At 38.3% G+C, this 27695-nt stretch overlaps 1 protein-coding gene across 5 annotated transcripts in view; it reads left to right on the forward strand.

Annotated features, from left to right (window-relative positions):
• St18 (ST18 C2H2C-type zinc finger transcription factor) overlaps nt 1-17974 on the forward strand; it is a 310680-nt gene extending 292706 nt beyond the window's left edge. For all 5 annotated transcript variants that reach the window (XM_033760733.1, XM_033760734.1, XM_033760736.1 and 2 more), the window contains 7 exons: nt 135-197; nt 308-388; nt 1479-1700; nt 4918-5006; nt 12168-12271; nt 14709-14852; nt 17644-17974. In XM_033760733.1, coding sequence (XP_033616624.1) covers nt 135-197; nt 308-388; nt 1479-1700; nt 4918-5006; nt 12168-12271; nt 14709-14852; nt 17644-17784 — 844 coding nt within the window. In that variant the 3' untranslated portion in view covers nt 17785-17974. The remainder of the gene's footprint in view (nt 1-134; nt 198-307; nt 389-1478; nt 1701-4917; nt 5007-12167; nt 12272-14708; nt 14853-17643) is intronic.
• Nucleotides 17975-27695: the final 9721 nt, after the last annotated feature.

Here is a 27695-nt window from a genome sequence, read left to right on the forward strand (position 1 = left end):
TAAGCAAAAATAAAGGAAAAGAAAAGAAACATACCTCGAAAACCAGCCCATTCTGTCCAGTTCGACTAGAATGTGTCTTAACTCCCTTTCCCCCTCTAACCTCTTGGCCCACACTCTTTTCCTGTGTCTTCCAGGTGTCCAACCCCAGGTTGTGATGGCTCGGGGCATGTGACTGGAAACTATGCTTCCCATAGAAGGTAGGCCTGACCCTGCTTTGAGCTAGAAACCAGTATGTCAGCTGCAGCACGCAGTGAGATCTCAAAATGTTGCACTGTTGTTTGTTGTTGTTGTTGGTTGCACCTTTTAGCTTGTCTGGCTGCCCTCGTGCGAGGAAAGGTGGTGTCAAGATGACCCCTACGAAGGAAGAAAAAGAAGACCCTGAACTTAAGTAAGTGCATCCATCAGTGGTGGTATCAAGGGCTGCTGTAATGTGTTGGTTGAGAGGGTGAAGCCCAATTGGGGTACACTTGAGCCTAGAGAATATAGACACTATTAAACATCAGGGCTCCTGAAGGGAGTCAAAATGGAGCTTTGAGAAATTTTTCCCATTCATAGTTGTGTTTTCACATGTCTTTGACAATGGTAAAAGAAAAAGGTGAAGGTAAACCTTTTTCCAGGTTATTTTCTTCTTTTTTTGGTGGGGGATACCTGGGATTGAACTTGGGACCTTGTGCTTATGAGGCAGGCAGCAGCTAAAGGCAGACACTGAGCTAAACCCTTGGCCCCTTTCCAGTTTATTTTCAAAGATGCAGCATTTTGGAAGTGCTATAGAATGACAAATACATCAGCATCCCCCCCAAAATAACTATAATTTTGCATATGGTGAAATCGTACTTAGAGTCAATTTCTTCTTCTAAGGAATATGTCACCAAGTTTGGAGTAATACACACAGTATGGATACAGAAATAGAATTTTTTTCTCGACAACATTTCTAAATACAGTATTTAAACATTTGCAGTACCACAAACGATGTGCCATGTAGCAGTGATCAAGGTAGTTAACATTTTATACTCTGTGGCTTTGTCCAGAAACAATTTAATTTAGTACTTCTTTTTAAGAGTAGGAAGGACTTATTGAGAGAAAGATAGCTTCTGTCTAAGAGAGACAGAAGAGGGTCCACAAGGTGGACTGCCCCTTAATTTAGTACTTACACGAATAACTCAAAAGTTAAAAAGTGTAAACACAAATCAGACTCCAAAGATATATGGTAAATCAACTAAGTTCTATCATTTTTCCTACCTACACAATGGTATAATTGCACTTTCTACCCAATAGATGTGCAGTGACTATCAGAAGGTATAATACATGAAAATTGCTGAGCTCAGAGCCCTGGACCATTGTTACTATTAATACAATGTTACCTTGCTACTTAGTAGCATCCTTTAAAACTCTGTAATTTCATGCCTTTGCCTCCTGGATAGTATGGAACTGTTTCTGCCTGTTTCCCAGCTGGTAACATCTCCACTGTGTCTCTCTAGATGTCCTGTAATAGGTTGTGATGGCCAAGGTCACATATCAGGTAAATACACTTCACATCGCACAGCTTCTGGCTGTCCCCTGGCTGCCAAGCGACAGAAGGAGAATCCTCTCAATGGGACCCCTCTCTCCTGGAAACTGAACAAGCAAGAGCTACCCCACTGCCCCTTGCCAGGCTGCAATGGGCTGGGCCATGTAAATAATGTTTTTGTCACGCACAGAAGGTAATATTTGTTTTTTGTCATTTTGTGATTGGTTGTCACCTGGATTGCTTTGAGAATGGGGGTAAAGCCCTCCTAAGTGTCATTAATTATAGCACTTTAGATATCATAACACTAAATCTTGCTAAATAGGTATTTTCCTAAACTGAAGAACAAAAAAATAATGCTTTATCTATTTCTGAAAATTCACTACACAGTTTTCAAGTGCTCTAGAGATTGTGCATTTTTTTATTCTAAAATATTGGGTCTGCTGCTATTTTTAAATGGTTCAGTCTTTTAATGGTTCACTTCAGTTCCAAGTGGTGTTATCTGCTCTATTTTGTTATGTAATTGTAAACTTTCGCTTTACATACTTGTATCATTCCCTTCCTCTCATGCACTGGCTGAATTTCAGGCAAAAATTGTAATTATTTTGCTGCTAGGAAGATGTGACTCATCCACAGCAGCCAGAAATAAAAAGGCATAATGACTGCTAAGTGTAGAGAGGATCCAGGAGAAATGGAAAAGCCTTTTAGAGTTTCACAAAAACTTAATTCCTTTATCATTGCATGCTGTGTATTTCAAACAAGCCCATATTGGACAAGAGTAATCTTACTCTAGCTTTTTGGTTTACATTCTACCTTAAAGAAAAAAGCTAAAAGATTTGCGATATCTTTCTCCCATCAATGAGTCCCTCTCTATTCCTAAGCTCCACATGATGCTGATTTAAAATTCATTGAAGCCATGTATGGTGGTGCATAACTGTAATCCCAGCACTCTGGGAGAATGAAGCAGGAGGAATGAAAGTCTGAGCTCAGCCTGAACAACTTAATAACTTAGTGAGACCCATTCTCAAAGTTTGAAGGGGGCAGGGGCATAACCCAGCATTCTCTGGGTTCAATATTGCAACATATAAAATAAAAGAAAATGGGCTGGGGATTTAGATCAGTTGTGCCATGCCTGCCTTACAAGTGCAAGGTCCTGAGTTTGATCTCCAGTACCCAAATAAAATAACACAGTGAAGCTTTAGGAAAATTTAAAGTTGTTTTATGTAAGGGCAGTGTACAAAATTTTAGGAGCAGTATACAAGTGGAGCAAAGTTGGGGCATTTGGACACTGTTCATTTCTGAAGCTAGAGATCAAGGGCACCAGAAAAATAAAGCCTTCCAAGAATGGCTTATTTTGTGGTTGGCGTTGAAGCCTGCTTGTTGAGAAAACTTAAAATTTTCAAGTGGTTTATTTTTTATACCTTTCAGGTGCAAGCTCCACTGTCTCACATCTTGTTTTATTTTGAATTTTAACTATCATTTAATGTTCAGGAACAGCAGAACAAATTAAGGGTGTGAGGTACATTGCCTCACCTTGCCTCACCCACCATTTTGTCTTAAGAAGACAGATGAAGAAGTAGTTTAGTGTTACTTTCATAGATGCTTTAATAGAGTTGCAGAGTTGGTTAAAACCATGTAAGACACAATTTTCCTCCTTTCCAATATGGTACCCACACCCTGAAGGTTACAGCCAACACCTGCCAAACTTCAAAAGGAAAAGGAACTTTGAAATATTTTTCCTGCTCAGTCTTTAAAATTTAAGATTTGTTTTATATCCAGGATAATATAACTACACTGAAATATATAAAATTTCGAATAGCATTTTTGAAACCAGAAACCTAATTTTATAACTTCACTGTCTGCTTTGGTTCTAAATCATGTAACTAGGGACAGAAGCTTCATTAACTTTTACACAATACCATCTCAACCTAGAAATATGTTACAAGTTATCTAAACAAAACAGAGCTTTTTAGGAGAAGGAGGGGCCTTAACGAAATGTTACCATCCGTTATTTTACAAACTGACTCACTATAAGAACCCTTGAAAATCCACCTTGCCAACTAAATGTTCCTCGTACTCATGACCAGTTTCTGAGAACACAACATGTGACATTAAAACAAGACAGACTTCTTGCAAACTCTCTAGAGAAAGAAATAGTAATGAAGCTTATCTGGGCCGTGACTGACAGAAGCTTACGGGATGAAAGGCACAGGTTCTAAGTTCAGTCTGTGTCTCTCATTTTTTTCCTGTCTGGTATAAAATAATTTATCAACTTCCAAATTTGAGAAAACTAAATACACCCTCTATCTATAATATTACCTATCTCTATTATTCATGTTTTATATTATTATTTCTCATATTTCATAGAATCTTAATGTAGAATAATTTACTGCTCTTTAAAACTACAGTAATTCATAATTATTAATGGCTTTGCTCCAGAAATATTTTCTCCTATTTCACACAACATCACAAACATCAGATTGAGATGATTATTTTATGTGGGAAACAATATTTTAAATGGCTGATTACGGTCACTTTTATTTTGATCTTAAATTTGTTTAGACAAAGACATAGCAAAACTGAAACAGAATGAATGGCTACTTGGAACAACAAAACTATCTGATCATGGATGTTGGAGAAAAGGTTTTGTTCAATGTTGTCATTATCATATTGGTGCAATTTAAATAAAAGAGATGACATTAAAGGAAAGAAGCCTGCTGAAGAGAGCAAGTATTCAATGGACAGGGTTTTAAGTACCACCCCAGGATAATAGAGCACACAGGCACTTTGGGTCTCAACAGACTGCCAGCAGCTGTCATTATTCGCCTTTCAGGCTGGAGATTTTTTAAATGAAAAATGTTTTAACAGTTAAAAAATTAGAAACACTCCCATATCCAGACTGAATGTGGTCTAGGGAGAGTAGCAAGGTACTTTTGACTTTTGTTAAGTCATTATGTAAAGAGCAGACCACACTTTGCATAAAAACAGGAAGAACTAGATTAGGCTTTATTTTTCATGGAATTTTGACCAGTTAGGAAAAATTCTTATTCATAATCTGCATGTACAGTTTTCTGTTTACAGAACATAAAGTAGCCACAATAAAATGAAGGCTATGAATACAGCAGAGTAGCATTCTCTAACAAAATGAATTCAATCATGATAGGGCAGCAGCAATGAATATCTGTACTCCAATTCAAGGAAACAAAACAAAACAAAACATTTTCCATTACTGGAGGGCCTTTTGTCTTTGCCTTAATAGATAGTTATTGGTTATTTTCTACAACAAGACCATGGGTTTTGATATCATTAGTAGATAGACAAAAGCATCAATAATAGGTAGTGAATAAAACTTTTTAAATTTTTGTAAGAAATAATATGCATTTCACACATTAATACAAATTCTATTCTTACAGCTTATCTGGATGTCCTCTCAATGCACAAGCTATCAAAAAGGGCAAGGTCTCTGAGGAACTCATGACCATCAAGCTCAAAGCCACTGGGGGTGAGTGACCATCTCCACTGAGATCTCAACATAGCTCTGTGAAGGCTCTGCGTGTCAACACATGCACTGCACACACTATATACACGCTGCATTCATATGCAATGTTTATATGTGAAGGGAAATGTTTCCTCAGATTTAACTATAAAAAAGAGATTTTCCTGAGAATCAATTTCTTGCAGTTTTCACTTTTTTCTTCTTTTTTGATTTTTTTTTTTTTTCACAGTGCTATGAATTGCACTCAGGGCCTCATACGTGCTAGGTAAGAGTTCTACCACCAAACTACATCCCCAGGCCCTCTCCTTTCTTCTTTAATCTAAATCCCCAGAAGAGAAATCAGGAAATTGTATTTGATGGACACATAGAAGTTGTGTCCTTCAGTCTGAACTTTGTGTGTGTGTGTGTGTGTGTGTATGTGTGTGTGTGCGCACACACGTGCGCATGCACATTCTGGTGTAAGTTACCTAGAAATTTCAGAAACACAATTTCTCACATGTATATATTTGTCCCTTTTCCAAGTTAAGCTACAAGTATATGGTTACTGAGCTATAATGCAGATGCTCTTCTTTTTCTTTGGTTCTTTTGTGCTTTCCTATGATTCCTAGTCAACATTAACTCAGGCCTATTCGAATTCCATCAACAATCTTTCTAGAGCCTCTGAGGCATGATGGCAGAGCAATCGTTTTGCTTCAGAAATTTTATTTGATACTGATGATGCCTTTGACACATGATTGAAGTCAAACTGGGGCTTTTTCCTCCACTGTTACTAAGGATCAAATCCAAGGCTTTTTACATGTTTAACACTCACTTTACCACTCAGCACTACCACCCTCATCAAGACAAGAACTTTTCACGTCTGCCATTTTAATTCTCTCAAAGACTTGCTCTCTCCTTTTAATGCGAGCATGAGGAATTTTTTTCTGTTTTTGTGGCAGGGTCTCCCTGTGCTGCCTATGTTGCACAGACTGGCCTCAACTTTGTGTTCTCCTGGGATTCCCTTGCCTCAGTCTCCAAAATAGCTGGCCGTCCAGGAGTTTTGCTCTGGAGTTTTAAAAAGAGATTGTGCAGCTCCAAGAGAGTAAGGCCCTGTCCAATTACCCTGTCGCCCTTCTGAGGAGGGGGACCTTCACTTGTTTTAAATGGTCTCTTGGTGAGTCTCCCTTCTGCTCACTGCTAAGAGCAAGGAAGGGCACCACCCAGGAGAGGAGTAAACCCTTTGGATGTTGGGAACAGATCTGTGTCCTCCTGGCTTTCTTGCATCCATAGGCTCAGCAAAGGCTCTTTCTCCAGTGCTGTCACTGTCACCTGGAAATACTGCCCAGTCCTCAAATGACTGTGTCAACTGTCATTAAAACTGGGACAATTAATGTGTACTTATTTATACATCATCTTAATTCAAACAGTACTTAAAGGGCAAGAAGTGTGAAGCGACAGAAAAGAAAGCTACTTAAACATTAAAGAAGGTACAAAGGAAAATCAATGATAAGAAGTCAAGAGAAGGCAAGTCTGAGGATTACTAAAAAAATATGCAGTCCAAGCCATTTCACAGTCAGTAAATAAAGACCTCAAATCTGACCCCACTTTTTAGAAGTCAAAGCAAGAGGAATGTAATTACTATGAGAATCACACTGTAATAAGTGAGTTCAAAGCAAATCTCTTTCTAGAGTTGAGTGAAGGTAGCATATATTTGCTGAGAATCTTCATTAAGATAATACTAATCATACTTATACATAAACCACAGGGCTGCTTCTAGTAAAGATAAGTGATAAGCCAGGGGCATAACATCAAATCAAAATTGCCACATTGGTTTTCTTAAAGACTGTTTCTAGTCCTTAACAGTAAAATTAGGTTATCTTCCCAAGAAAAAGACATGCACTCCTGTGCTTTGTGGGGACAGTTGGACACTGTGTGCATTTTCACACTTGGGAGACCCATTCAGCTCTTCCCAGCTGGTGAACTAGTGTGTTCTGTGTATTGTGATGCATCATTCCTTGTGGATATTAACCCTCCTTACTCCTTTAGTAATGAAAGTGGTCAGATTTATATTGACTTATTTTCTCCTAAATAAAAAAGTAGAGTTTTGTTCTATAAAACAAATATTCAAATAAACATTTACTCAAGAAATACAGTAGCATTTGTTTGAAATACAATGGAATTCTTTTGTTTGTGTAACATGAAACAGTAATTACTTAAACCCCTCTTCTAAGTCTAGTATGCCTACTATATACAGGTATACACATCACTTGTATAATTATATGAAATGCAAAAAAAATACTATAAGTACATATCCACTAATTACACAAACTGGGCACAGATTAGTACCAAATAAAAGTTAGAATTATTGAATGAAAAGATTGTACTCTCTTGCTTTTCTATAGATGGACTCTTTTTTAAATGGAATTATTAAACAATTAAAATATTTTGTGGAAAATATTTTTCTTGATCAGCAGTGATACACACCTAGTCTAACATTCTAGTATAAGAATATGTGCAAAAAAAATTGGTGTATATTTTTATTGCTATTTCCAAAGCTAAATACCTGTGAATTAAGATAGCACTATAGTAGTCCCCCTGTATCTGTGTAGGATACATTCCTAGACCCTTGTAGGTGCCCAAAACTAAGAAAAAAAATATATATATCCTTAATTCAAACTATTTAATGGGCAAAAAGTATGAGGTAATAGAAAAGTTACTTAAAAATTAACTCAAACAAGATATAAAGAAAAATCAAAGATAAGAAGCCAAGATATATAACATATAAACATATCAAATACATTTTCTTTGTATACATACCTGTCATAGTTTAATTTTTAAATTAGGCATAGTAAAATATTTAAAACAATAAAATAGAACAATTATAACAATGTAATATAATAAAAATGATTTAGAACTTATTACTTTTGGCATTTGCCATTAATATTTTTAGGCTGCAATTGATGGTGGGAAACTGAGGCCACAGAGAGAGAAGCTCCAGATAAGGAAGACCACTGTATATTAAAGGTTAATGGAACATATTCTGGAACCAATGAGCTTATGTTTGAATCCCAACTCTTCCATTTACTTTGTACCTCAGTTTTCTCATCCATGCAATGAGGTCATAAATGTTTCTAACTCATGATTTTCTTAGAAGAATCAAATGAGTCATTGATTAGAAGAGAAAAGTGAAATTCAAAATCCAGGGCCTCCTTTTAAATGTAAAATGCCCCACCCAAGAAGAAATAAGGCTCTTAAAGATTGTGTTTATGGATAGGATGAATGTCTTAGTGGAAACAGACCAAGTAATTTTAAAAGGGCACAGAAGTTGACTAAACTTGATCCTGTGGCTAAAATACTTCCCCAAATCCTAGAAATCATGATAAAAGCATTAGTTCACTCATCCACTAATTACACAAAATTTATGGAGAGCCTGTCTTGTATTACATCCTGTGATGTTTCTTTTTTGTTATCTCATTCCACAGTGAAACCCTCCCATCAGTTGCAGGTGCCTATTGCTCCTGGGCGTCTTCCAAATGGCACCAACTTAATTAAGAGGCACAGTTATTGCTAGTCAGCTTTCCATTACTATAACCAAATACCTTATATAATCAACATATAAAGAAAATATATGTATACTGGCTTGCAGTTTTGGAAGTTCCAGTCCAAAATCTGTGGGTCCATTGTTTTAGGCCTGGGGAAGCACATCGTGACAGTGCATGGAGCAGAGCAAAACCTCTCACTTCATGGCCAGAAAGCAAAGGGAGATAGAAAAAGGACAAGGGGTCCCATAACCCCCTTCTAAGGCATATGGGGCATACCCCCATGACCCAAAGACTCCTTCAGGGCTCCACCTGTTAAAGTTTCCACACCCTCTCAATAGTAACTTCCTTTAATGCATGGGCCTTTTGGGGGACATTCACAATCCAAACAATAGCAGTTTTTTTCACTGAAATGGGGCATCAGGGAAACGTAATCCTAACCAAAACCAAGTACCAATAACCCTGTCTCTAATTTAAAGAGTCTTCCCAAAGGCCTGTGGCAGAAAGATCATAAGCTCAAGGTCAACTTGGGCTATGCAGTGAGGTCAAGGCTAGCCTACACTACATAATGAGATCTTGTCTCAAAAACCTTTTTTTTTTTTTTTACAAAGGAGTCCTCTCAAAAGCATCCATGACTTATCTGAAATTAAACTTTTAATTATCTTACTGCAGGTTGCTGCCCTTCAGTCTTCCTCATCGCAGATAGCCTTGTAGCACCACTTGCACCAGCAAAACCAAAGTTGCCCTAAATTCCTCTTTTCTTGCATCTTCTATCTCCTATCCATCGCAAGTCTTGCACACTCTACCTACAAATTCTGTCTTGAGTGTGTCTCCTTCTCTGTGCCGCCAGTTCTACGGTCCTGGTTCACAGGGCGATGGGACCTTGCCAAGACTCCCACAGTCGTCTCCTGATTTTCTGGCTGTACTCTGTCTCTCCTCCATCTACTGTCATCTCAAAATCCAAATTATGTTTTGAAAAGACAGCCAGAGCACACCAATTACCCACTGAAAGTCCTCCACCAGCTCCTGCTGCACTAGGAGTAAATTCAAGCTCTGTGCGCGGTCCACAGTGGCCTGCTCCTCCTCATTTACCTTACTCACTCTGGGGAGCACCGGCTCCTTCCCACTGCACCTGTACACTTTCTGTGCCCTTTTCCCAGAATCCTCATCTAGCTACTCGCTTGCTCCCTTCTTAGCTTCAAAGCCTCAGTGTGAGGGAATCTTCTCTACTGAGGTTCCCATAGCCCCCTGCTGTTTCCTTCAGAGTGTTATGTGTTTGTAAGTGTTGTCTCCTTCGCCAGATACTTTAAGTTTTCATTTGCTCAGATCAGAAAAATGTCAAGTGTTAATAGCATTCCAAATACCACCTATTGAGAATCCAGGTATTTCCATCCTTTCTTCCTTGACTCTTCCTACCTACTGGTTGTGTAACAGAGGATTATTCAACCTGCATACGAGCTAGTGCACTCAGAAGTGTACCTCTAGGTACAGCCAGCCTGTGCAGATGAAATCACATGTCTGCTGAGATGCTATGGATCCATCAGTGTATCCTGGGAAACTGTTCTTGTTTTCTCAGTCACTTCGTCAGACTGCTTACTCATAGTCAGATCCTCCAGATACTGAGATATCTCCATCTTAGATGTTAGTTTGCTTTCCTTTTTTTTTTTTAAATCTCTCACAGCCCAGAGTGAGAGCAACCTTATGTCATGACGTACTCTCTTGATTGGTCCATGTGTGCTTCACTTTTATTTACATGGTTCATTCTTTCTTTCTTATAGTTTATTATTTGGGAGGGTGGTACTGGGGAGTGAATCTGGGTCCTTCACACTGAACTGCATTCCCAGACAAGTTTTTGTTATTTTGAGACAGTTGCTAAATTGCTGAGACTGAGCTTGAATTTATAATCCTTCTGCCTCAGACTCCCAGACTGCTGGGATTACAGGACCGGCTAGGTAGCTACACTTAGTAAAGCAATAATAATTACAAAATAGCCACCCACTGTATACACTGTATGTAAACTTTCAGGTCTTACCTTTTTCTCTCCGCATCATATTATGAAGAGCATTCAGCTTGCTTTTTTGCAGAGGCGGAGATGCAGCTTTTTCCAGGGTGAGGCATTTGTGAGTAGTTCTGCTGTGTGCATCTTGCGCATATACCGTGTTATATGGGTGCACCTGTCTGGCCCCAGTGAATACCTGGGAGTGGAATCACTGAGGAGACAGAATGTCACATTTGGTAGATGTTCCACTTCATTTGCTGTCCCTGTAACAAAATACCCAGGGCTGAGTAACTTAGAAAAGACAGAAGTCTGTTGGGCCCATGGGTCCAGAGTCTGGGAAGTCCAAGAGCATTGCACCAAGAACATTTGTTCAGTGTCTGGCAGGGCCTCATGCTGTATTGTACCATGGCAGAGGCCATCCCTTAGTGAACACAGAAAGTGTCCCAGCTCAGGTCTCTCTTCCTCTCCTTACAAAACCACTAATGCCCACATGGGGGCGCCACACCTTATGACCTCATATAATCCTAATTACTTTCCAAAGGTCCCACCTCCAAGTGCCATTAAATATCATATTTGGAAATTAAGTTTTCTACCCTCAAATTTTGAGGAACACATTCAAACTATAGCAGTATGTTGTGGACTGTTTTCCAAGGTAGCCATCCCAGGGACATAGAGAACTTGGATCTCTTTCAAACAAATTGTCAAACAAGTCCCTCTTTGACTCTGCCTTCATGAAATTGATCTTATTAATCTTAAATGCAGAAGTTTGCGAATATCCTTCTTCACTGTTAATGCTGCTTTAGGCTCGTTCATTTGGACTGTTGAGTATATTTTCAATCCTGCTTTTTCCATTCATCATATTAACTACTTTTCCCAGCTTTTTCAACTGTTTAAATTCCGTTTGTACCTCTAGAAAATAATGGTTAGAGAATGCATTTTGTTGAATTCATTCTTATAGCATAAATATTAGACTTGTTCTACAGAAGAAGAAAGTGAAGCTCAGAGAAGTTGTTACCCAAATTTAAGAACAAGTGTCAAGCATGTTCTTTCCCTAAAATTGTATGTGCTCTTCACCGAAGGCCACGAGGGGAGCCCCAGTCTGTATCCCTGAACTCCTCACCTGCCAGCACCCCAGCTCCTCCTCACTCAGGGGTCCTGAGGTCTAGTGCCACTACACAGCCCCTTTCCCATCTTAGCATCCGTGCAGCATGGGGATGAGAGAACACCTGGCACTGGGGTTTAAAGCCAGCTCTGCGTCACAGTCTGAAGGTTATCTCCCTTCTGTGGTAACTCCTGAGGTCTCCTTCAAGCTCTCTGAGGCATAGTGTTTGCTTGGGGAAAGGGTTTACTGGGACAGGGTGTGCCCCACAGGACGCAGCAGGTGTAAGTGAGGATGGCCTGTGATATGTCCAGTGTAACTGAGCTGCATTAAATAATGGCACTTTTCTACTTCTTTACTTACAATGAACTAAATTCTGTTACCCCTCTTACCTACTTTTTCAGAAACTTGCATATGTATATTTTGGGTAAAAACACTTCAAACAAAAGCCTCATTTTCAGTGATCAAATCATAAGTTAAATTTAAAATGACTCACAGTTGTTACCGTCTCATGTTTTCACATTGAACTAAGACCATCTGACTCTTCATAGGTATGGAGGGTGATGAAGAAATTAGGCATTTGGATGAAGAAATAAAGGAACTGAATGAATCCAACCTTAAAATTGAAGCAGATATGATGAAACTTCAGACCCAGGTAAAAACTAATGCAGTATCTTTAGTTGTAATCTTTAGTGAAAACCAAAACACTGAACTTTCTAAATCTTGGGTCTGAAAATATCTGATGAGGGAATGTACTGGAAAGTTTCTGATTGCAAAATTACTGTAAAATCTCAATAGATGGATGGATCAACCCAGGTCACCAATTCCATAGCTGTGCACAGAGTTACTCATGTTTTGCCCGCCCTGGTTGTTTGAAGCCTTCTTTAGCAAACAAAGCAGAACATCCTACATTTAAAGAATCCTGTGGATCACACAAAGCTTTAGAAATAATCATTAAGTTGAGTCCTTAATTTTATCCCAAATTCAAATAAAATATTACAACTTTGTTTTCTAGAACAGTTCTGCAAGATGTATCAGTCTTTGTTAGAAACACATCCTACCAGACATTTTCTTGAACAAATTCTTGATCCAAAAATATCTAAGCAGTTTTTCAATGCTGCAGTCTCTAAAATTATTGCCTTTTTAAAATAAATGACAGCACAGATAAAATAAAGTATTCTGTAAATAATGGGAAAAAAGAATAATATAAGAATACAAGAGCAAGAAGCAATTTAAATATGTTCAGGGACCATTTTCATCTTTAGAATTAAGGATTATTTTAATTTTACATCATTGCCTTTTCTCTTTTACTTTCCCCTTTAGTTTTATTTTAGTATTCCTCATTTTTAATATTCATGCCGAAATTTCTTTAACTGAAATACTGAATAGTTTCTCTGGTGTGAAAACCTATAATAGTACACAAGATCCTAATGAGATAATTAATAATGTGAAATAGGAAGTAAAGGGCTAAAGGTGTAGGGAAAGTGGGAAGGGTGGGGGAAAGGTATAATAAGGGAGAGGAAAAAAATAAGAGAAAATGAAAAAATGGAAATAAAGTGTTTGTAAATGGGGAGGGGAGGAGGGGGTGAAGGGAGGGCAGGGACAAGGGGAAAAAATGAGAATCAAGACCTATTATATAAAGGTACAGGATCCCAATAATGAATGTAACTGTATTGTATACCTAGATTGTACCAATAAACTCAATAAAAAAACTTAAAAAAAATAAATAAAATAAAATAAACAAAAGTGCAGTCCAATATTTTTAAAACATTAATAATAACTGTTGCCTAAGTCAGAAGGAAAACAATAAGACCAATAGAGGCCTTGGATCCTTCTCATTTTCCTTCTCTTCTTTCCTGAAGTCAGGGGTCTTATTCCACCATGGCTGTGGACTTCACAGTCCTCAACTTGAGCAGCTGAATACAGTTTGAAACCATGTGAAATGCAGTTAGAGTTTTCTCACTGAGTGACACCATTGTAACAGTCTTCCGTGAATGTACATCAAGTCCAAAGAGAGCCTGATACTTTGGTTTGGAAATCATGGGAAACCCTCTCGCAAAGAAATTTCAAAGAATGCAAAACCTCTGCCCTTATGGAGCTTGAAGTCCAGAAGGAGGAGTCAGGCAATAAGCAAAATTAGTTATGCATGACAGATCCCTTTGTATTCTATAAAGAGGGAGAGTTTCATAAGTGACTGGATTTCAATATCAAATAGGAAAATCAGGCCCCAGAAAAAAGAAAATATCTCAGCAAAGACTTGAGGCTGAAGGAACTAATAAAACAGGTATGGGGGACAAATATTTCACACAGAAAATACACCAAATGCCAAATCCCTAACAGTGAGAAAGCCTAGAGATCTGGGGAAAAGCAAAGAGGAAGTCTGCAGGTGCATAAGCTAGGTGGGGGCAGGTCACAGGGGAAGGGTGCCAGAAGTGAAAAAGGCTGTTCACCGTGAGCACATTGGAAGCACCTAGGTTCTTATTCTGAAAGAATGCAGAGCCATCGTGGCATTTTGAGCTCATGAGTGATGCGGTCATATTTGACTTGCATGCTGACTTGCATTTGAAGAGATTCGTTTTGGTGGCTGTGTTGAGGAAGGGCCAAGAAGCCATTCCACAGGGCAAAGGCAAACATAGGCCCATCCGTGACATAGTAACTTGGCCCAGAGTGCAGCGGTATGGGAGGTGGGGTGGAGGGGCCGGTGGCCCCATCCCAGACGATATGAAGGAGGTACCCGATGGATTTAAAGTGTGAGAGAAAGAGATCCACAGCCATGATGGCTGAGCAACAGTTGGGTGCCGTCAATCTGTGGAAGGAGCAGATTTGGGGGGAATGTCAAAGATTTGCTTTGGACCATGCTGACTTTGACCACCATAGAACCATGCAGAGCATCTGGATCTCCAATGTATGGAGGTCTGGGCTGAAGACAGAAATCTGAGGATGGTTCTAACACTGAGCAGCACAGTGGCGCACACACAGTGGAATATGTAGCTCCTGGCATTTACATTCAGCTATGCATTTTCCCCAGAGAAAGGCCTTTTACACACCTTCCAAACTCCACTTCTCATATTCCCAAGTTATTTCCATTTTAGATCACGTCGATGGAGAGCAACTTAAAGACGATAGAGGAAGAGAACAAACTCATAGAACAGAACAACGAGAGTCTGCTCAAAGAGCTGGCAGGTCTGAGCCAGGCTCTCATCTCAAGCCTAGCTGACATCCAGCTTCCTCAAATGGTAAGTCAAACACTCCAACTCTGCTGTCCCATCACAGATGACTGCAGTGTCACCAGGCAGTTAGTGGCTTTCTCTTGGCATAAGTAGAACCTAGCTGTGAGGAGACTTGTCAACAGCTACAGAACTACTATGGCTCCATCATGTTCTCCCTTGCAACCACCTCTTCAGCTGGGAGATACACATATTTCTATTAAAGCCAAGGATATTCTTAAAGGCCAAAGTCATTTAAAATGAAGGTTTCTCTAGGCCCAGTGGCATGTACTTAGGCACTCTCCTACTCAGGAGCTGAGGCAGGAGGATTACAAGTTCAAAGCCAGCTTTGGGAAAGTTAAGGAGACCCTACATAAAGAAAGAGCAAAAGAAAGAGGAAGTGGGAGAAAAGAAAAGAAAGGGGGAGAATTTTATTTGAAGCTTGTTTTATAGTGTAACATGAAAACCAGGAATACATTTTCAAATAGAAGTTTCCAGGGCTCACAAAATCTGCATCTTGGCCTTTTGCATTATTCACTCAATTCAAGAACAACAAAGAACTTAATTTCCAGTAAACTTGGTGGTTTTTTATATCTTAATATGTAGAACATACTTCAGTTCTCCCCATATAGAGTAAAAAGCAAAAAAATGAGCAAGACATCCTTATTTCAAAACTCTACACATTTTTAAGGTATGGAATGATTAAGACTTTATTAAAATTAGTTTCTACATCATCATAAATCTAAATAAATCTGAGGAGGAGAGGTTGCATTGCTGAATGTTTTTTATTTCTTCTGAGCCTACATTCTTAGAACAAGGTTTTTAAAAGCTTCCAGTTTTATGTATAAAATAGTTTAAAGAAGCAGCAATGTAATGAAGAAACATAATATTTTTGCTTAAAACAATAAATCCCTCAATCTACCCAACTTCCTAGCATGGAGCCTTCATCTTAACCAACTCCAGAAGTTCTTTTTTACTGAAAAAAGTCAATAATATAATAGTAAGCACAAAAGAAGATAAATTTTATTTTATGGCTGTTTAAGGTAATTATTGGGTGTTATTATAACTACTATTTACTAAAATTTGTCTCACTCATGCTTCAAATGTGTATTCCTTAAGTTTCTCTACTTAAGCCTTAAGGAAGACAGACATCATATAAGTTATCTTGTGCCTTGCACTGTTAGCACACAGGATACTCTAGTGGTGACTTTTAGGGCTGCTCACATAAAATGTTCCCAAGGCTCCACAGACAGAGCTGGCATTCTCATTCCATAGTGAAGGAAATCATGAGAGAGTTTCCATCATAGGATCAAGGTTCCAAGCTGGCACAAGTCAGGAGGGCTTGGCTTCATGGTGTGGTTTTTATCAACTCCGTTCCTTGAGTCCTCGTCCCTTTTCAAGATTCTCCAAGATGCACATAGCACAACAATGGCAGAAACTAAAAGCAAATAGAAAATCAAGATTGGACATATTAATAATTGTGTATTATTAATACTAATAATTGATACTAATAATTGAGTGTAGTATTTTGCTGAACACAGTTAGTCTTAAAACTTAGAAAGTTTTCTGTGTTCCTCATCCCTGGGACAAAATACCTGACACTCACAACTTAAAGGAAGAGAGGGTTTTTTTTTGGAGGATCCAATCCAGCGCTGTCTGGCTGGCTTACAGGTAGGAAGGGCATGGTGGAAGGGGCTGGCTGAAGAAAGCTGTTCTCACCATGGCAGCCAGGAGGCAGAGAGCAAGAAAGGAGGAGCCGAGGAGGAAGACAGACACTTCCAGATCACGTGTCCAGTGGCCTCCCTCTAGCCAGGCCCTAACTGCTACTGACAGCGCTCATGAAAGAATCCACTGATAAAAATATAGCTCTTCCATAATCCAGTCATTGTCCAAAAGCCTGCTTCTGAAAGCATTAGAATTTGGAAGACATTCTAGATCTAAACCATAACACTGGCCTTCTAAATAGTAACAATGGCTAGAATGTCCTGTACACCTACAGTGTTCAGACTTTGTAAAAGACATTTCTTCCAAAGCTGTTGTGAGCTAAGGTACCAGTGGTGGTTCTCAAGAACTAGAGAAATGGAGGCACCAACAGTGTTTGGTACACCTTCTTTGTGCCGCACATTTCCTGACTCGCATGCACGCAATATACACATATCCAGCATGTACTCTCTTTGAAGCATCACATTAGGCAAAGGAAGAAGACACCAAATCACCAAATAGGATGACGGTTAAAACACCTTGACTCTGTGAGACTAGTAGTCTACCTAAAGAGGTGAGAAATAAAAAGTGTATATCGCAATGGTGCTACAAAAGAAAAGTGAACAAAAGGGAGTCTGAGAAGGAAATAGAAAAACTCTCCATCACACTTGGTCAGTGAACAACTAGCTTATATCTTAAACTCCTGAAATTCCAGACTGGAGATGTTAAAGGAGTCACTTGGCACAAGCAAACCTTCCATTCCATCCTCACCAACAGTTACCTTCCTCCGATGCAGATCTCCTGCGCTAAACGTGTGAAACTGAGGCCAAGGCCCCTCCGAGGAGGTCAGACGGTACTGAAGAGTCCAGTTCAGCAGCCAGGCATACATCTTACATGGCTCCGAATTGACCCCAGTACTTTTCATTCATCCCACGAATGAAGAGAGAACAAGTGTATCCTAACATACTTCAGCCTCTCTCTCCATCTCCCCTAATCCAGCAGTCAGATGAATCCTTGTCTCCCCTCCCAGACACCTGAGTCACCCGCATTCTCCCTTGTCACTTGCTCCTCTTTTGCCTCACTATGACTGATTCGATCAATGTGTTTCATCTCCATTTAGGGCCCTATCAGTGAGCAGAATTTTGAAGCATATGTAAATACACTCACAGACATGTACAGCAATCTGGAACGAGACTATTCCCCGGAATGCAAAGCTCTACTGGAAAGTATCAAACAGGCAGTGAAGGGTATCCATGTGTAGTAGGATCACGGTGCTGCCGGCAACAGAGATTACCAACAGCAGTGAACTCCAGATGGATCTGCGAGGGGCGCGTGGGCTGCTGAGGCCTGGAAGTTGCCGTACTGCATTACAAACTCAACATTGCACTATTTCCCCCAGCCAACATAAAAAGGAAAGAAAAAACTATGATAGACTTTTTGGAATAAAAGTAATGCAGTCGTTTATTAGATCTTATTTATTTTCATATGTTTTCCTTTTATTTCTCATTGCACTCTTTGTTTTGTAAAGTATATGTAAAATAAATGTGACATTTTATATTTTATTTATTACTAATCAAAGAATTTTTTATCTTTTAACTGCATTTTGAAGTCTGCCATATTTTTACAAGTATGTTTATTAATTTATTTTCTAATAGGATTAAAATAGAAATGCTATTCTCAAATCACCTATCTTTCTGGGTTTCCATGAGCAAAAAAAAAAAAGGAAATCCGTGTCTAAAGACTGCACTATGGTTGAGTTTGATTTTTATTGCACACTTCCTTTTTTCTCCCTTGAACTGGTTTTTGTAGTATTTATAAATGAGTTTGCAGTAAGGTGAGCTGCATAGGATTAAGAAGATAAATGGCGCCGCCTAGTGGGCAATCCGCACTCACAAAAGCACAGGATGCTGGACAACAGCCTGCTCAGATTTTGTTAGCAATAATTAAACATAGCAATCAGCAAAGTACTCAGCTTGGCTGCACAGTTTTAGTTAATATGAATTATTTATTTGAAATGTTTTAAAGAAACATAAGCTTTTTTAGTGAGGCAAATTTGTCTGTTTGTTTTTCAAGTCATACCAGATAGTTGGCAACTCTTGTTCCAAGACAAGAAGACTTGGTATGACCATCAGGCTTTCCTGCCATATGTTGGTACAATATACAAGGACAATATCGGTGTAGATTTGTACTTAGCGAATATGAACACATCCAAATGGAAAATTCTGTAGATACCATATCCCCTGAAATAGCATTTATCTTAACTGCGTTGACTGGAAAGGAATGGAAAGTGTAGTGAGACATGAAAAAAAACGCTAGTCTAATTTGAATAATTGCTTTGAACACTGGCAACATTGGCATCATCCTTCTTAGAAACTAAGACAACATTCAGTTTGGTGAAAATATTGCCATTGGACTGCATGTGGTACCAAGTATACACACACACACACACACACACATGCACACACTCACACGCATGCAGGCACACGTGTATACACACTCCCAGACACTCATCCACACATAGATTGAGCCCACAATCTTGAATTTCTGAATGGATCAGAGTTTAGTAGTTGCTATAGTAAAGGCAATGTCTATTTCAGGGATTGTAAAGTAGTTAAGCATTGTTTCAAAAGTTTTTTTATATTTATTTTTTTTAAGGAAAAGGTATAGACAACCAGCTAAACTGCCTTTTTGGTGTGCGCACACATTTCATGTGCAGATGTGCCTCTGTGTAAATGTTCACATGAACTTAGTGTGGGCTTACTTTTCTGTGCTATAACAAAAGTGTTTATTTTTTATTAGCCTCATGGATATTCAGACTGAATGTGATGGCGTTCACAGGCTTGGTATATTCCACTGTTATTGCTGTTACCTGCACAAATACGTGAGAAGTAACACTCACACTCGGCAGTAACCATACTCCCATGAAGCCATGGTCATTGTTATGCATTAAGTGGGGCTTATCTTTGGTTTGGGGTTCATTTGAACTCCGGAATCTTAGTTTAGTGAAAATGAGATGTTTGTTCTTAGATAGGGATGGTGTTTATTTTAAAACCAATTTTTTAAAAAGCTACCATATGTGCTGTCTATTATAAATTGGACACAAAACAAAATTTTCTATTAAAGTCATGTCCTTGCAAACATTTTGCTATATAGTACTTCATAGATGCACACAAATGAGTTTCCTTATTACAAAACAAAAATTTAATTTGCTAAATATTTTAACAAGTTTGTTATATATTTTATTTAATTTAAAAAGAAATCTGTCACCAACCTATGTATTTATTACTATAATTTACTATGCCTTCAGGTTAATTTATTTGTGTTTGCATAGTTCGAGTGAGATGTTTTGTGAGTGGTATTTATTTGCCTACTTTGTATTTGATGTATTTTGTAATGTGCACTGATTTATTTTCCTTTTCAACTATGTTATTGATCAATACTGTAAATTGGGTCTTTTGTAAACAACAAAAAGGCAATGATGTATGCATTTTTTTAATTTGAGTAGTTTGTTTGTATACTTTCTCCAAACAATTAATATTTCTTACATCAAAGCAACAAAATTGTGTTCAGTGCTGTACCTTTGGTGTATGGTAGGAAATAAAAATTGATAATGAGTTTTGCTGTGCTCTCTCTCAGGCTGCTATATGGTCGGTATCACCATCCCCAGACCAAAGTTACACAACAGCCCCACTGAGGTAGAGAATGCCTTTGAGCTGTGCGTTATTATGACAACCAGCCTGTTGTGATTGTTCTTTTTCCTCCCAAATGAAGGATGTTGGCCATAGCTGGGCCCACTTGAAGATGGCCTGAGCTTCCAGCATGAGGGATGCCTTTGACACCAGTAAAATATTTGCTATTATCAGGAAATTCACCCAGATCTAGTGAGCAGAAGACACAGCCCCCAACTTCTTAACACCAGAATTACTTTAGATACTGAGTATCCCTGTTATGGACACAAACTAGTTGAACTCCTAAAGAAAAAAAAAAGGTAACTCTTGACATTGCCTAATTTGCTTGTGTGTTTTTCTAACATAATGCCAAACCATGTAACTTAATTTTCCAGTTTCTGCCCAAACTTACCCATCCCTAGGTAAGCCTGGTCATCACATAGGCAATATGGTAAAGTCCATGTAATCTGTGTAATGAAGTTAAGTTGACCAAAAGGAAGTCTAGGTCCTCAGAAGCTATATTTGAGGAGACATTCGTTAAGCAGGGCTTGGAATGCCACAGTTGGTGCACAAGGTAGCTTTCTTTTAATCAACAAGTTTAATTGTAAAGGATACACCTGTGAATCATCCTGTGAAATTAGATCACAGAATGCAACCTATTCCGCTAGGTTCTTAGCTGCCCCTTTCCTAAGTATGTTTTTGTGTATCACCCTGACTGGGATATTATATCAGTAAGTAGTGTCTTCAATTCTGTCACAAAACTGTCATAAGAGGAATCCAGTCCTACTGCAAGCAAGAAAAGAGGACTGAGTCAGATGCATCCCCTCCCACACAGCTCTTTAGTTAGAACAGTGGTATCAGGCCCACTTCCTGGCCTCCATGTAAATTCAGCCTCTTGACAACTAGGAAAGGCGTGAGTATTATAATCAGGGTAGGCACGGGCTCCTGCTAAAACACTGTGAGGGTTCTCTAACAAACTTTGATTTCCTGGGAAAAGTTCCAGTTACAGACTGGTCAGGAATGTTTGAGAAAAGTCATTGCTGTGGGAAAAGTGTGTGTAAAAGCATGTGGTGAGACACAACATCCAGCAAGCAGTTATTCAGGATGGCAAAAACAATTGGTAAGAAATGAAAAAATAGAAGGTAAAAAGGTAAGTAGGAGGGGAAGTTACAGAATAAACTGCCACTTTTCAGAGTTCTGGTTTGTACAAGTAGATTTCATTGTGCAAAAGAAAGAATTAAAATAGAAACTGGGTATTGGGCTCAGTAGTACTGCTTGCCCAGTGTGTAGAAGACCCTGGATTCAATGTGAAAGAAGAGAAGAGGGGAGGAAGGGAGGGAAGGAGAAGGAGAGAAGAGGACGAGGCAAAGAAGGGAAAGGAAGGGAAAGAAAGACAAGAAAAACAGGAAAAGAAAGGAAGGACCAAATCAGAGAATGACAGGATAAAATTTCCATCAGGCATTAATTGTTCCAGCAATTCAAATAATTAGCATATTAAGAAAGTAAAATTGTGTTCAGTGCTGACTACATAGGCTATAATAACAAATAAAAATCAACAATTAGTTTTTTTTCTGTGGTTATTATCAGGCTACCTATCAGCACCCCATGAAAAGTCCTTGGGTCTTTAGTTGTAAGACTAAAATATTTCTATTGGTACCAAAGTCCTGAAAAAAGAAAGGGGGTGAATGACTTTTTGATTTGCCCCATTAAAAGAAGATTTCAGAATTTGCTTGTTCTAGTACATAATTTTTTTCATTGAGTTCATTGGCACATTTTAAGTATATAGTACAGTTACATTGATTACTGGGATCTTGTACCTCTACATGACAGGTCTTGGTTCTTATTTTTCCCCATTCCCCTGCCCTCCCTTCACTCCCTTCACCCTCTCCTATTTACAAAGACTTTGTTCCCATTTTTCTCTTTTCTCATATTTTTCTTGTCCCTTATTTCTTTTTCCCTACTCTTTCTACTTCCTCTACACCTTTAGCCCTTTTCTTCCTATTTCACATTTTCAGTTATACAATTTGGATCTTATTTACACTTTGTTTTTCACAACAGAGGAACTATTTGGTATTTACACGTGTGTCTTATTTATTGCACTTAAGAATATGACCTCAATATGCTTCCATTTTCCTATAAATGACTCTAATTTATCATTCTTTATGGATGAGTAGTACTCTGTTTTATAGCAAAACTACATCTTCTTTATCCAGTCTCCAGCTGATGGGCAATTGAGCTGTTTCCAAGTTTTGACTATTACAAACTGTGCCACTACAAAAATGGGTGAGTGTATATTGCTGTGCTATGACTGTTTTAATTCTTTTGGAAGGATACCCAGCAGAGGAATAGCTGGATCAGATGGAACCTCTACTCCCAGCTCTTTGAGGTGTCTCCATATTGATTTCCATATGGCTTTACCAGTCTGCACTCCCACCAACAATGGAGAAGGGTTCCTTTCTCCCCACATCCCCACCAACATTTGTTATTGGTTGATTTCCTGATAGCAGCCATTCTTTGTGGGGGTGAGGTGGAATCTCAGTGTTGTTTTCATCTGCATCTCTCACATGACCAGAGATGTGGAATATTTTTTCATATATTTATTTGCTGCTTTTACTTCTTTGTCTGAGAAATGTCTGTTCATTTCAGATGCCCATTTATTAATTGGGTCTTTATATTTCGGGGGCTGGTGTTTTTAGTTCTTTCTATATTCTAGATAATAGTCCTTTGTCTGAGAAGCAGCTGGTAAAAATTTTTCCTGTGTTGTAGGTTGTCTCTTAGCTCTGTTGGTAGTTTCTCCCTTCCAAGTACTAACCAGGCCCGACCCTGCTTAGCTTCCGAGATCAGACGAGATCGGGCGCGTTCAGGGTGGTATGGCCGTAGACTGTTGGTAGTTTCTTTTGCAGCGCAGAAGCTTTTTAATAAGATGAGATCCCAGTTGTTGATTCTTTGTGCTAGTTCCCATAATACTAAGGATTTGTTCCTAAAATCTTTTCCTATGCCAATGTCTTCAAGAGTTCTGCCTAACTTATCTTCCAGCAAGTTTAGTGTTTCTTTTTTAATATTTATATCTTTAATCCACTTGGATTTTAGTTTAGTGGAGAGTGAAAGATAATGGTCTAGTTTTAGTCTTTGGCAGGTTGAAATCCACTTTTTCCAACACCATTTATTAAAGAGGCTGTCTTTCCTCCACTGAGGATCATAACTATTTTATTAATATTCATAAAAATTAATGTTTCTAATGTCTCTTGCCACATATCACATCTATTTTACTGTGGTCTGAGAGCAGTACCCTGCTATTTCCTCCCAATATTAAGCAGATAAATATAAAGTGAGCAGATTTAATTGGATAATCACTATCTACACAATCAGACACAACCAGTGATGCTTTGTGTACTTCATCTCACAACATCCCCAGACTTACAGAGTCAGTATCACCATGCATAATTAAACTACTATAGAATCTGGTGCTCAGAAGTCAGTAACTTGCCCAAGACAATAAAACTAGGAAAGGTGTAGCCAAGATTCAACCTCAGATATATGTAATTGAAAAATATATATGCATATATATATATATATATATATATATATATATGTAATTGAAAAGCCAACCATAGTGTCTTCCCACAGCTCTTAAGAAAAGCCATGCTGTTGTGGGTCATTTCTTTATCCTTAGGACCATCCAGGATCCAATGATCCTAGGGTGGACTGCTAGACCCCATTGGGCTTATCAATGGATAGAGTCTATCTAGGCTCCTGTGAGATCCTGTGTCATCTGGAGGAGAGAAGAATGAGGTAAGATAATGACATGCTAGGACCCTCCCATAGACCCATTGGCGTATCCAACTGTCATTAAGCGCCTCCCGAATTTTCTTTCCTAAGCTTCCCAACCAAGTTGCAATGGAAGTATTCTGATCAGCATTACCTAGATAGGAAACTGAGGCTTAGAAAGAAGAAAGAATTTGCTTGATATCCCAAAGATAAGTACCAGAGTTAGGATTTAGCTCCAGATATTACTACCTTCAGCAGTCCCCTCTCCAGCTGCCAGCATCCTGACCTGTTTTAGTTCATGGAATCACTGGGCAAGAGATGGTCAATTAATCATTGCTTCAGGAAAAGTTGTTCAAAGAAGCATCATTTTCACATTTAGGCCGTCCTATTATGATGTGTTTTTCTTGAAAAGGCATATCAAAAATGTGATGCCTTAATTGTTGTAATTTGATGAATTGGGAATTAAATTCTTAATATGGATTGTAATAACAGTGAAAAATAAGGAAATGTAAATAACTAATTTTTCTGTTTGGTTCCCGAGAAAAACAACCCAATTATTTTGATCTGACATTAGCTGTTTTGTACATGCTTGACAGTTTTGCATTGGCCTGGGACAAATTAAAATACAATTTCCATTGACCTTTACCAGCTCTTAAATATTTTAAAACATAAAGAGAATGTAAAGTCCTCTGCTCTTAAGAAATAGCTGCTGTTTTAGTAGAGTTTTTCACTCCAATATGTATTATCAGATACAGAAGGAGTCATTTGTCTTCTGTGATGGATTCTCTTGTTCACTTTGAAATGAAACCCTTTGGATTTATTGATTAGCTGTTTTAAACTGCAGATGGCATTTTGGGATATGTCCTTGTAATAATGCTTTTAAGGAATCAAACTTTTAATTATCCTTTTGTGGTTGTTTTTGTTACTGGGTATTGAACCAAGGCCATCCCATGGAGCTATACCCCAATTCCCTTTAATTTTTTATTTTGAGTCAGAGTCTCACTAAACTGTTAAATTGTCACAGCTGGGCTTGAAACTTGTGGTCCTCCTTCCTCACCCTCCCAGTGTGCTGGGGAAAATCTTTGTAAATATTGATTCTCTGAGATTAAGGTACTTAAATTTCAAAAGTGTAAGAAAGAATATTCAAGTTCTGTGCCTCATCAAAGATCTGAGGATTAAAAATATCTACATCCACACAGCTGGCTGTGTGAATGGGTTCTGGTTTGCTGTCTTTATGGAAAAATCATGATTCTGGGAAATTCTTGCCCAGGAAAGGAAATTGAAAATTCATTATTACTTGAAATCATTATTTGTTCTAAGAACTTCCTAGCAATCTGAACTAGATAGATAGCTAGAAGTTCTGGAATAAATAGTGGAGTATTTAATAAAGTCTGGAATAAACACTCCTTGACAATAGGGACAATCAAAGGATTGCTTGCTCTTGGAAACTCACTTTGAAACCCTGGCTTTGCCATGTGTCTGTCCTGAATTGCTATGTCAGGAACTTGCCCAATTCTAAGTATTCCTGTGAGTTCAAAGACCCTTCTTAAACCAGACACCTCAAGTCACATAAGTATTCCACTCTGCCTCGCCCCTACATGCTCCTAGCATTCTGTCAAGGTGAATTCCACTGTGTTTTATCAAAATATTGCTTTGGTTGTATTCTGCGGGAGCCAGAATCCAAGAGGCCCAAGGAATACCTACACTCACCTGTGAATATAGCTCCAATATACAATTTTTTGGTATGCAGATACTTAAATTGTTCCATTATGAATCATCAAAATACCTAAAAGTTTAACTGTAAAAGTTCTTACATACTTCTAGGTACATGAAGAAAAATAGAATATTTTCACTCTCTTCCATGTTCCCTTTTCATCCCCAGAGAACTCCCTAGATTAGGAGTCAAACTGTAAATAAATAATACAAACAGAGGAGGAAGAGAGGGAAGCAGAAGAGCAGGAAAAGAAACAAAAATACAAGAAAACAGCAATTCCAATAAAATACACTCTCTTAAAAAAAATAACCTCAAAGTAAATACAAATTCCTCAAGGGAAATAGCGGAAGTTAATTCACGAGCCTGAAAAAGCACAGGTACTGTGAAGAACCTCACATATTTTAAAGGTCGTGGGGGGCACATGTATGTTAAAATTTATCAAGCACCTAATGGTCTTTAAGAATTCCCCAAGTCCTTTTACACACACTATTTAATTCTTGCAATTCTGTGATTTATGATGATCGTGACATGTTTACAAAAGGGCTCAGTATCTTATGCAACTGAGAATGGCTGGACACCTGATCCTCCTAGCTTGGCCCTGGGGCTGCTCCTCGTCTGGAGAAGCCTCCTCCTGGTCCTCTCCACGCCCTCAGCTTCTCAGCCTTTCTCTCCTACCAAACAGTAGTTCTGGGGCACTCAATTATGGCAGCACCACAGGGTGAAATAAAAATAAATCAGATACACTGAGTTGAATACAAGATCATTTAAAAAAGAATTTCTCTTATTTGTACTGATTTCCAATGTGAATGTTAGAAAATATAAAATGATGTGCATGACTTTCATTCAGTTTCTGACAGTACTGTTGAACATTCTTACTGCTAGCCAAAATATTGTTCAAAAAGAAAATATCCTACTGTTTTTACCTTTTCTCCAGCTCAGAAATCATGTTTTTTTTTCTTTTTTTGAGGAAGAAATCCCCAAATCAAAAAACTGAAAGTGATGATGTATTTATGTTCAGACACAAAAACAAAGGGGTTAATCACACTCTATGAATGAACTAGAACAGCCTAACAGTCTTCTCACTTTACTTAAACCAAATTCTGGTTTTAAAGATTACTGTATTATTTGAAAAAAATGTTCAGTATAAATATGTGTAAGCAATGATGAATTAGAAGCTTCAAATGTGTATCCAAAGTTAGAAAAACAAAAGTACTCCTAAGTGAAATAAATAAGTCACACATGTGTAAATACCAAATAGTTTCTCTGGTGTGAATAATCAGCAATAATACATAAGATCCTAATAAGATTACTGACATTTACAAATGGGAAGAAAGGAGCTAAAGGTGTAGGGAAGGTGGGATGGATAGGGGAAGGGTAATAAGGGCAAAGAAAAAAATGTGAGATAATGAAAAGATGGAAATAAAGTATTTGTAGATGAGGAGGGGAGGAGGGCAGGGGTAAGGGGAAAAAATGAGAACCAAGACCTGTCATGTAGAGGTACAAGATTCCAACAATGAATGTAACTGTACTGCATACCTAAAATGTACCAATAAACTCAATTAAAGCTGAAAAAAATATATATAAAAGAATATATAAGACTCTATTTCCTGTAAGAAACAGCAATCTCTGGTTGATGAAAGAGCTGAGTTTATTGCCAAGGCAGTAAGGAACATCCATCACTAACAGTCTTAGAAGCTTCTAGAAAAGGAAGAAGACAGAAATGGGTTATTTACACTTGGAGGTGCCTGGTTTAGGACAGGCCTTTCAATGGTAGGATTAGGTAAGGTTCCCTATTAAACAGTTTCCAGTTGGTTGTCACAGGGTCAAAATGAATTTTGAAGAAAGTCTTAGAAGCTAAATGGCTATTTGAAGTTTTCTTTTGGAAGCTGACTAGGCTGATGTCCATATGAGTGAATTTTTGAGAAGTTCATGAAATAAACAACAGTGTTATTTTCAGCTTTTATCTCTTTGAGCAGGATTTCTGGCAGCAGTAAAGGCATGTTAACTCACACAGTATGCTGT

Source organism: Fukomys damarensis, unplaced genomic scaffold (assembly GCF_012274545.1).
Source record: "Fukomys damarensis isolate Sample0158 unplaced genomic scaffold, DMR_v1.0_HiC HiC_scaffold_5, whole genome shotgun sequence".
In the NCBI taxonomy this organism is placed as follows: domain Eukaryota; kingdom Metazoa; phylum Chordata; class Mammalia; order Rodentia; family Bathyergidae; genus Fukomys; species Fukomys damarensis.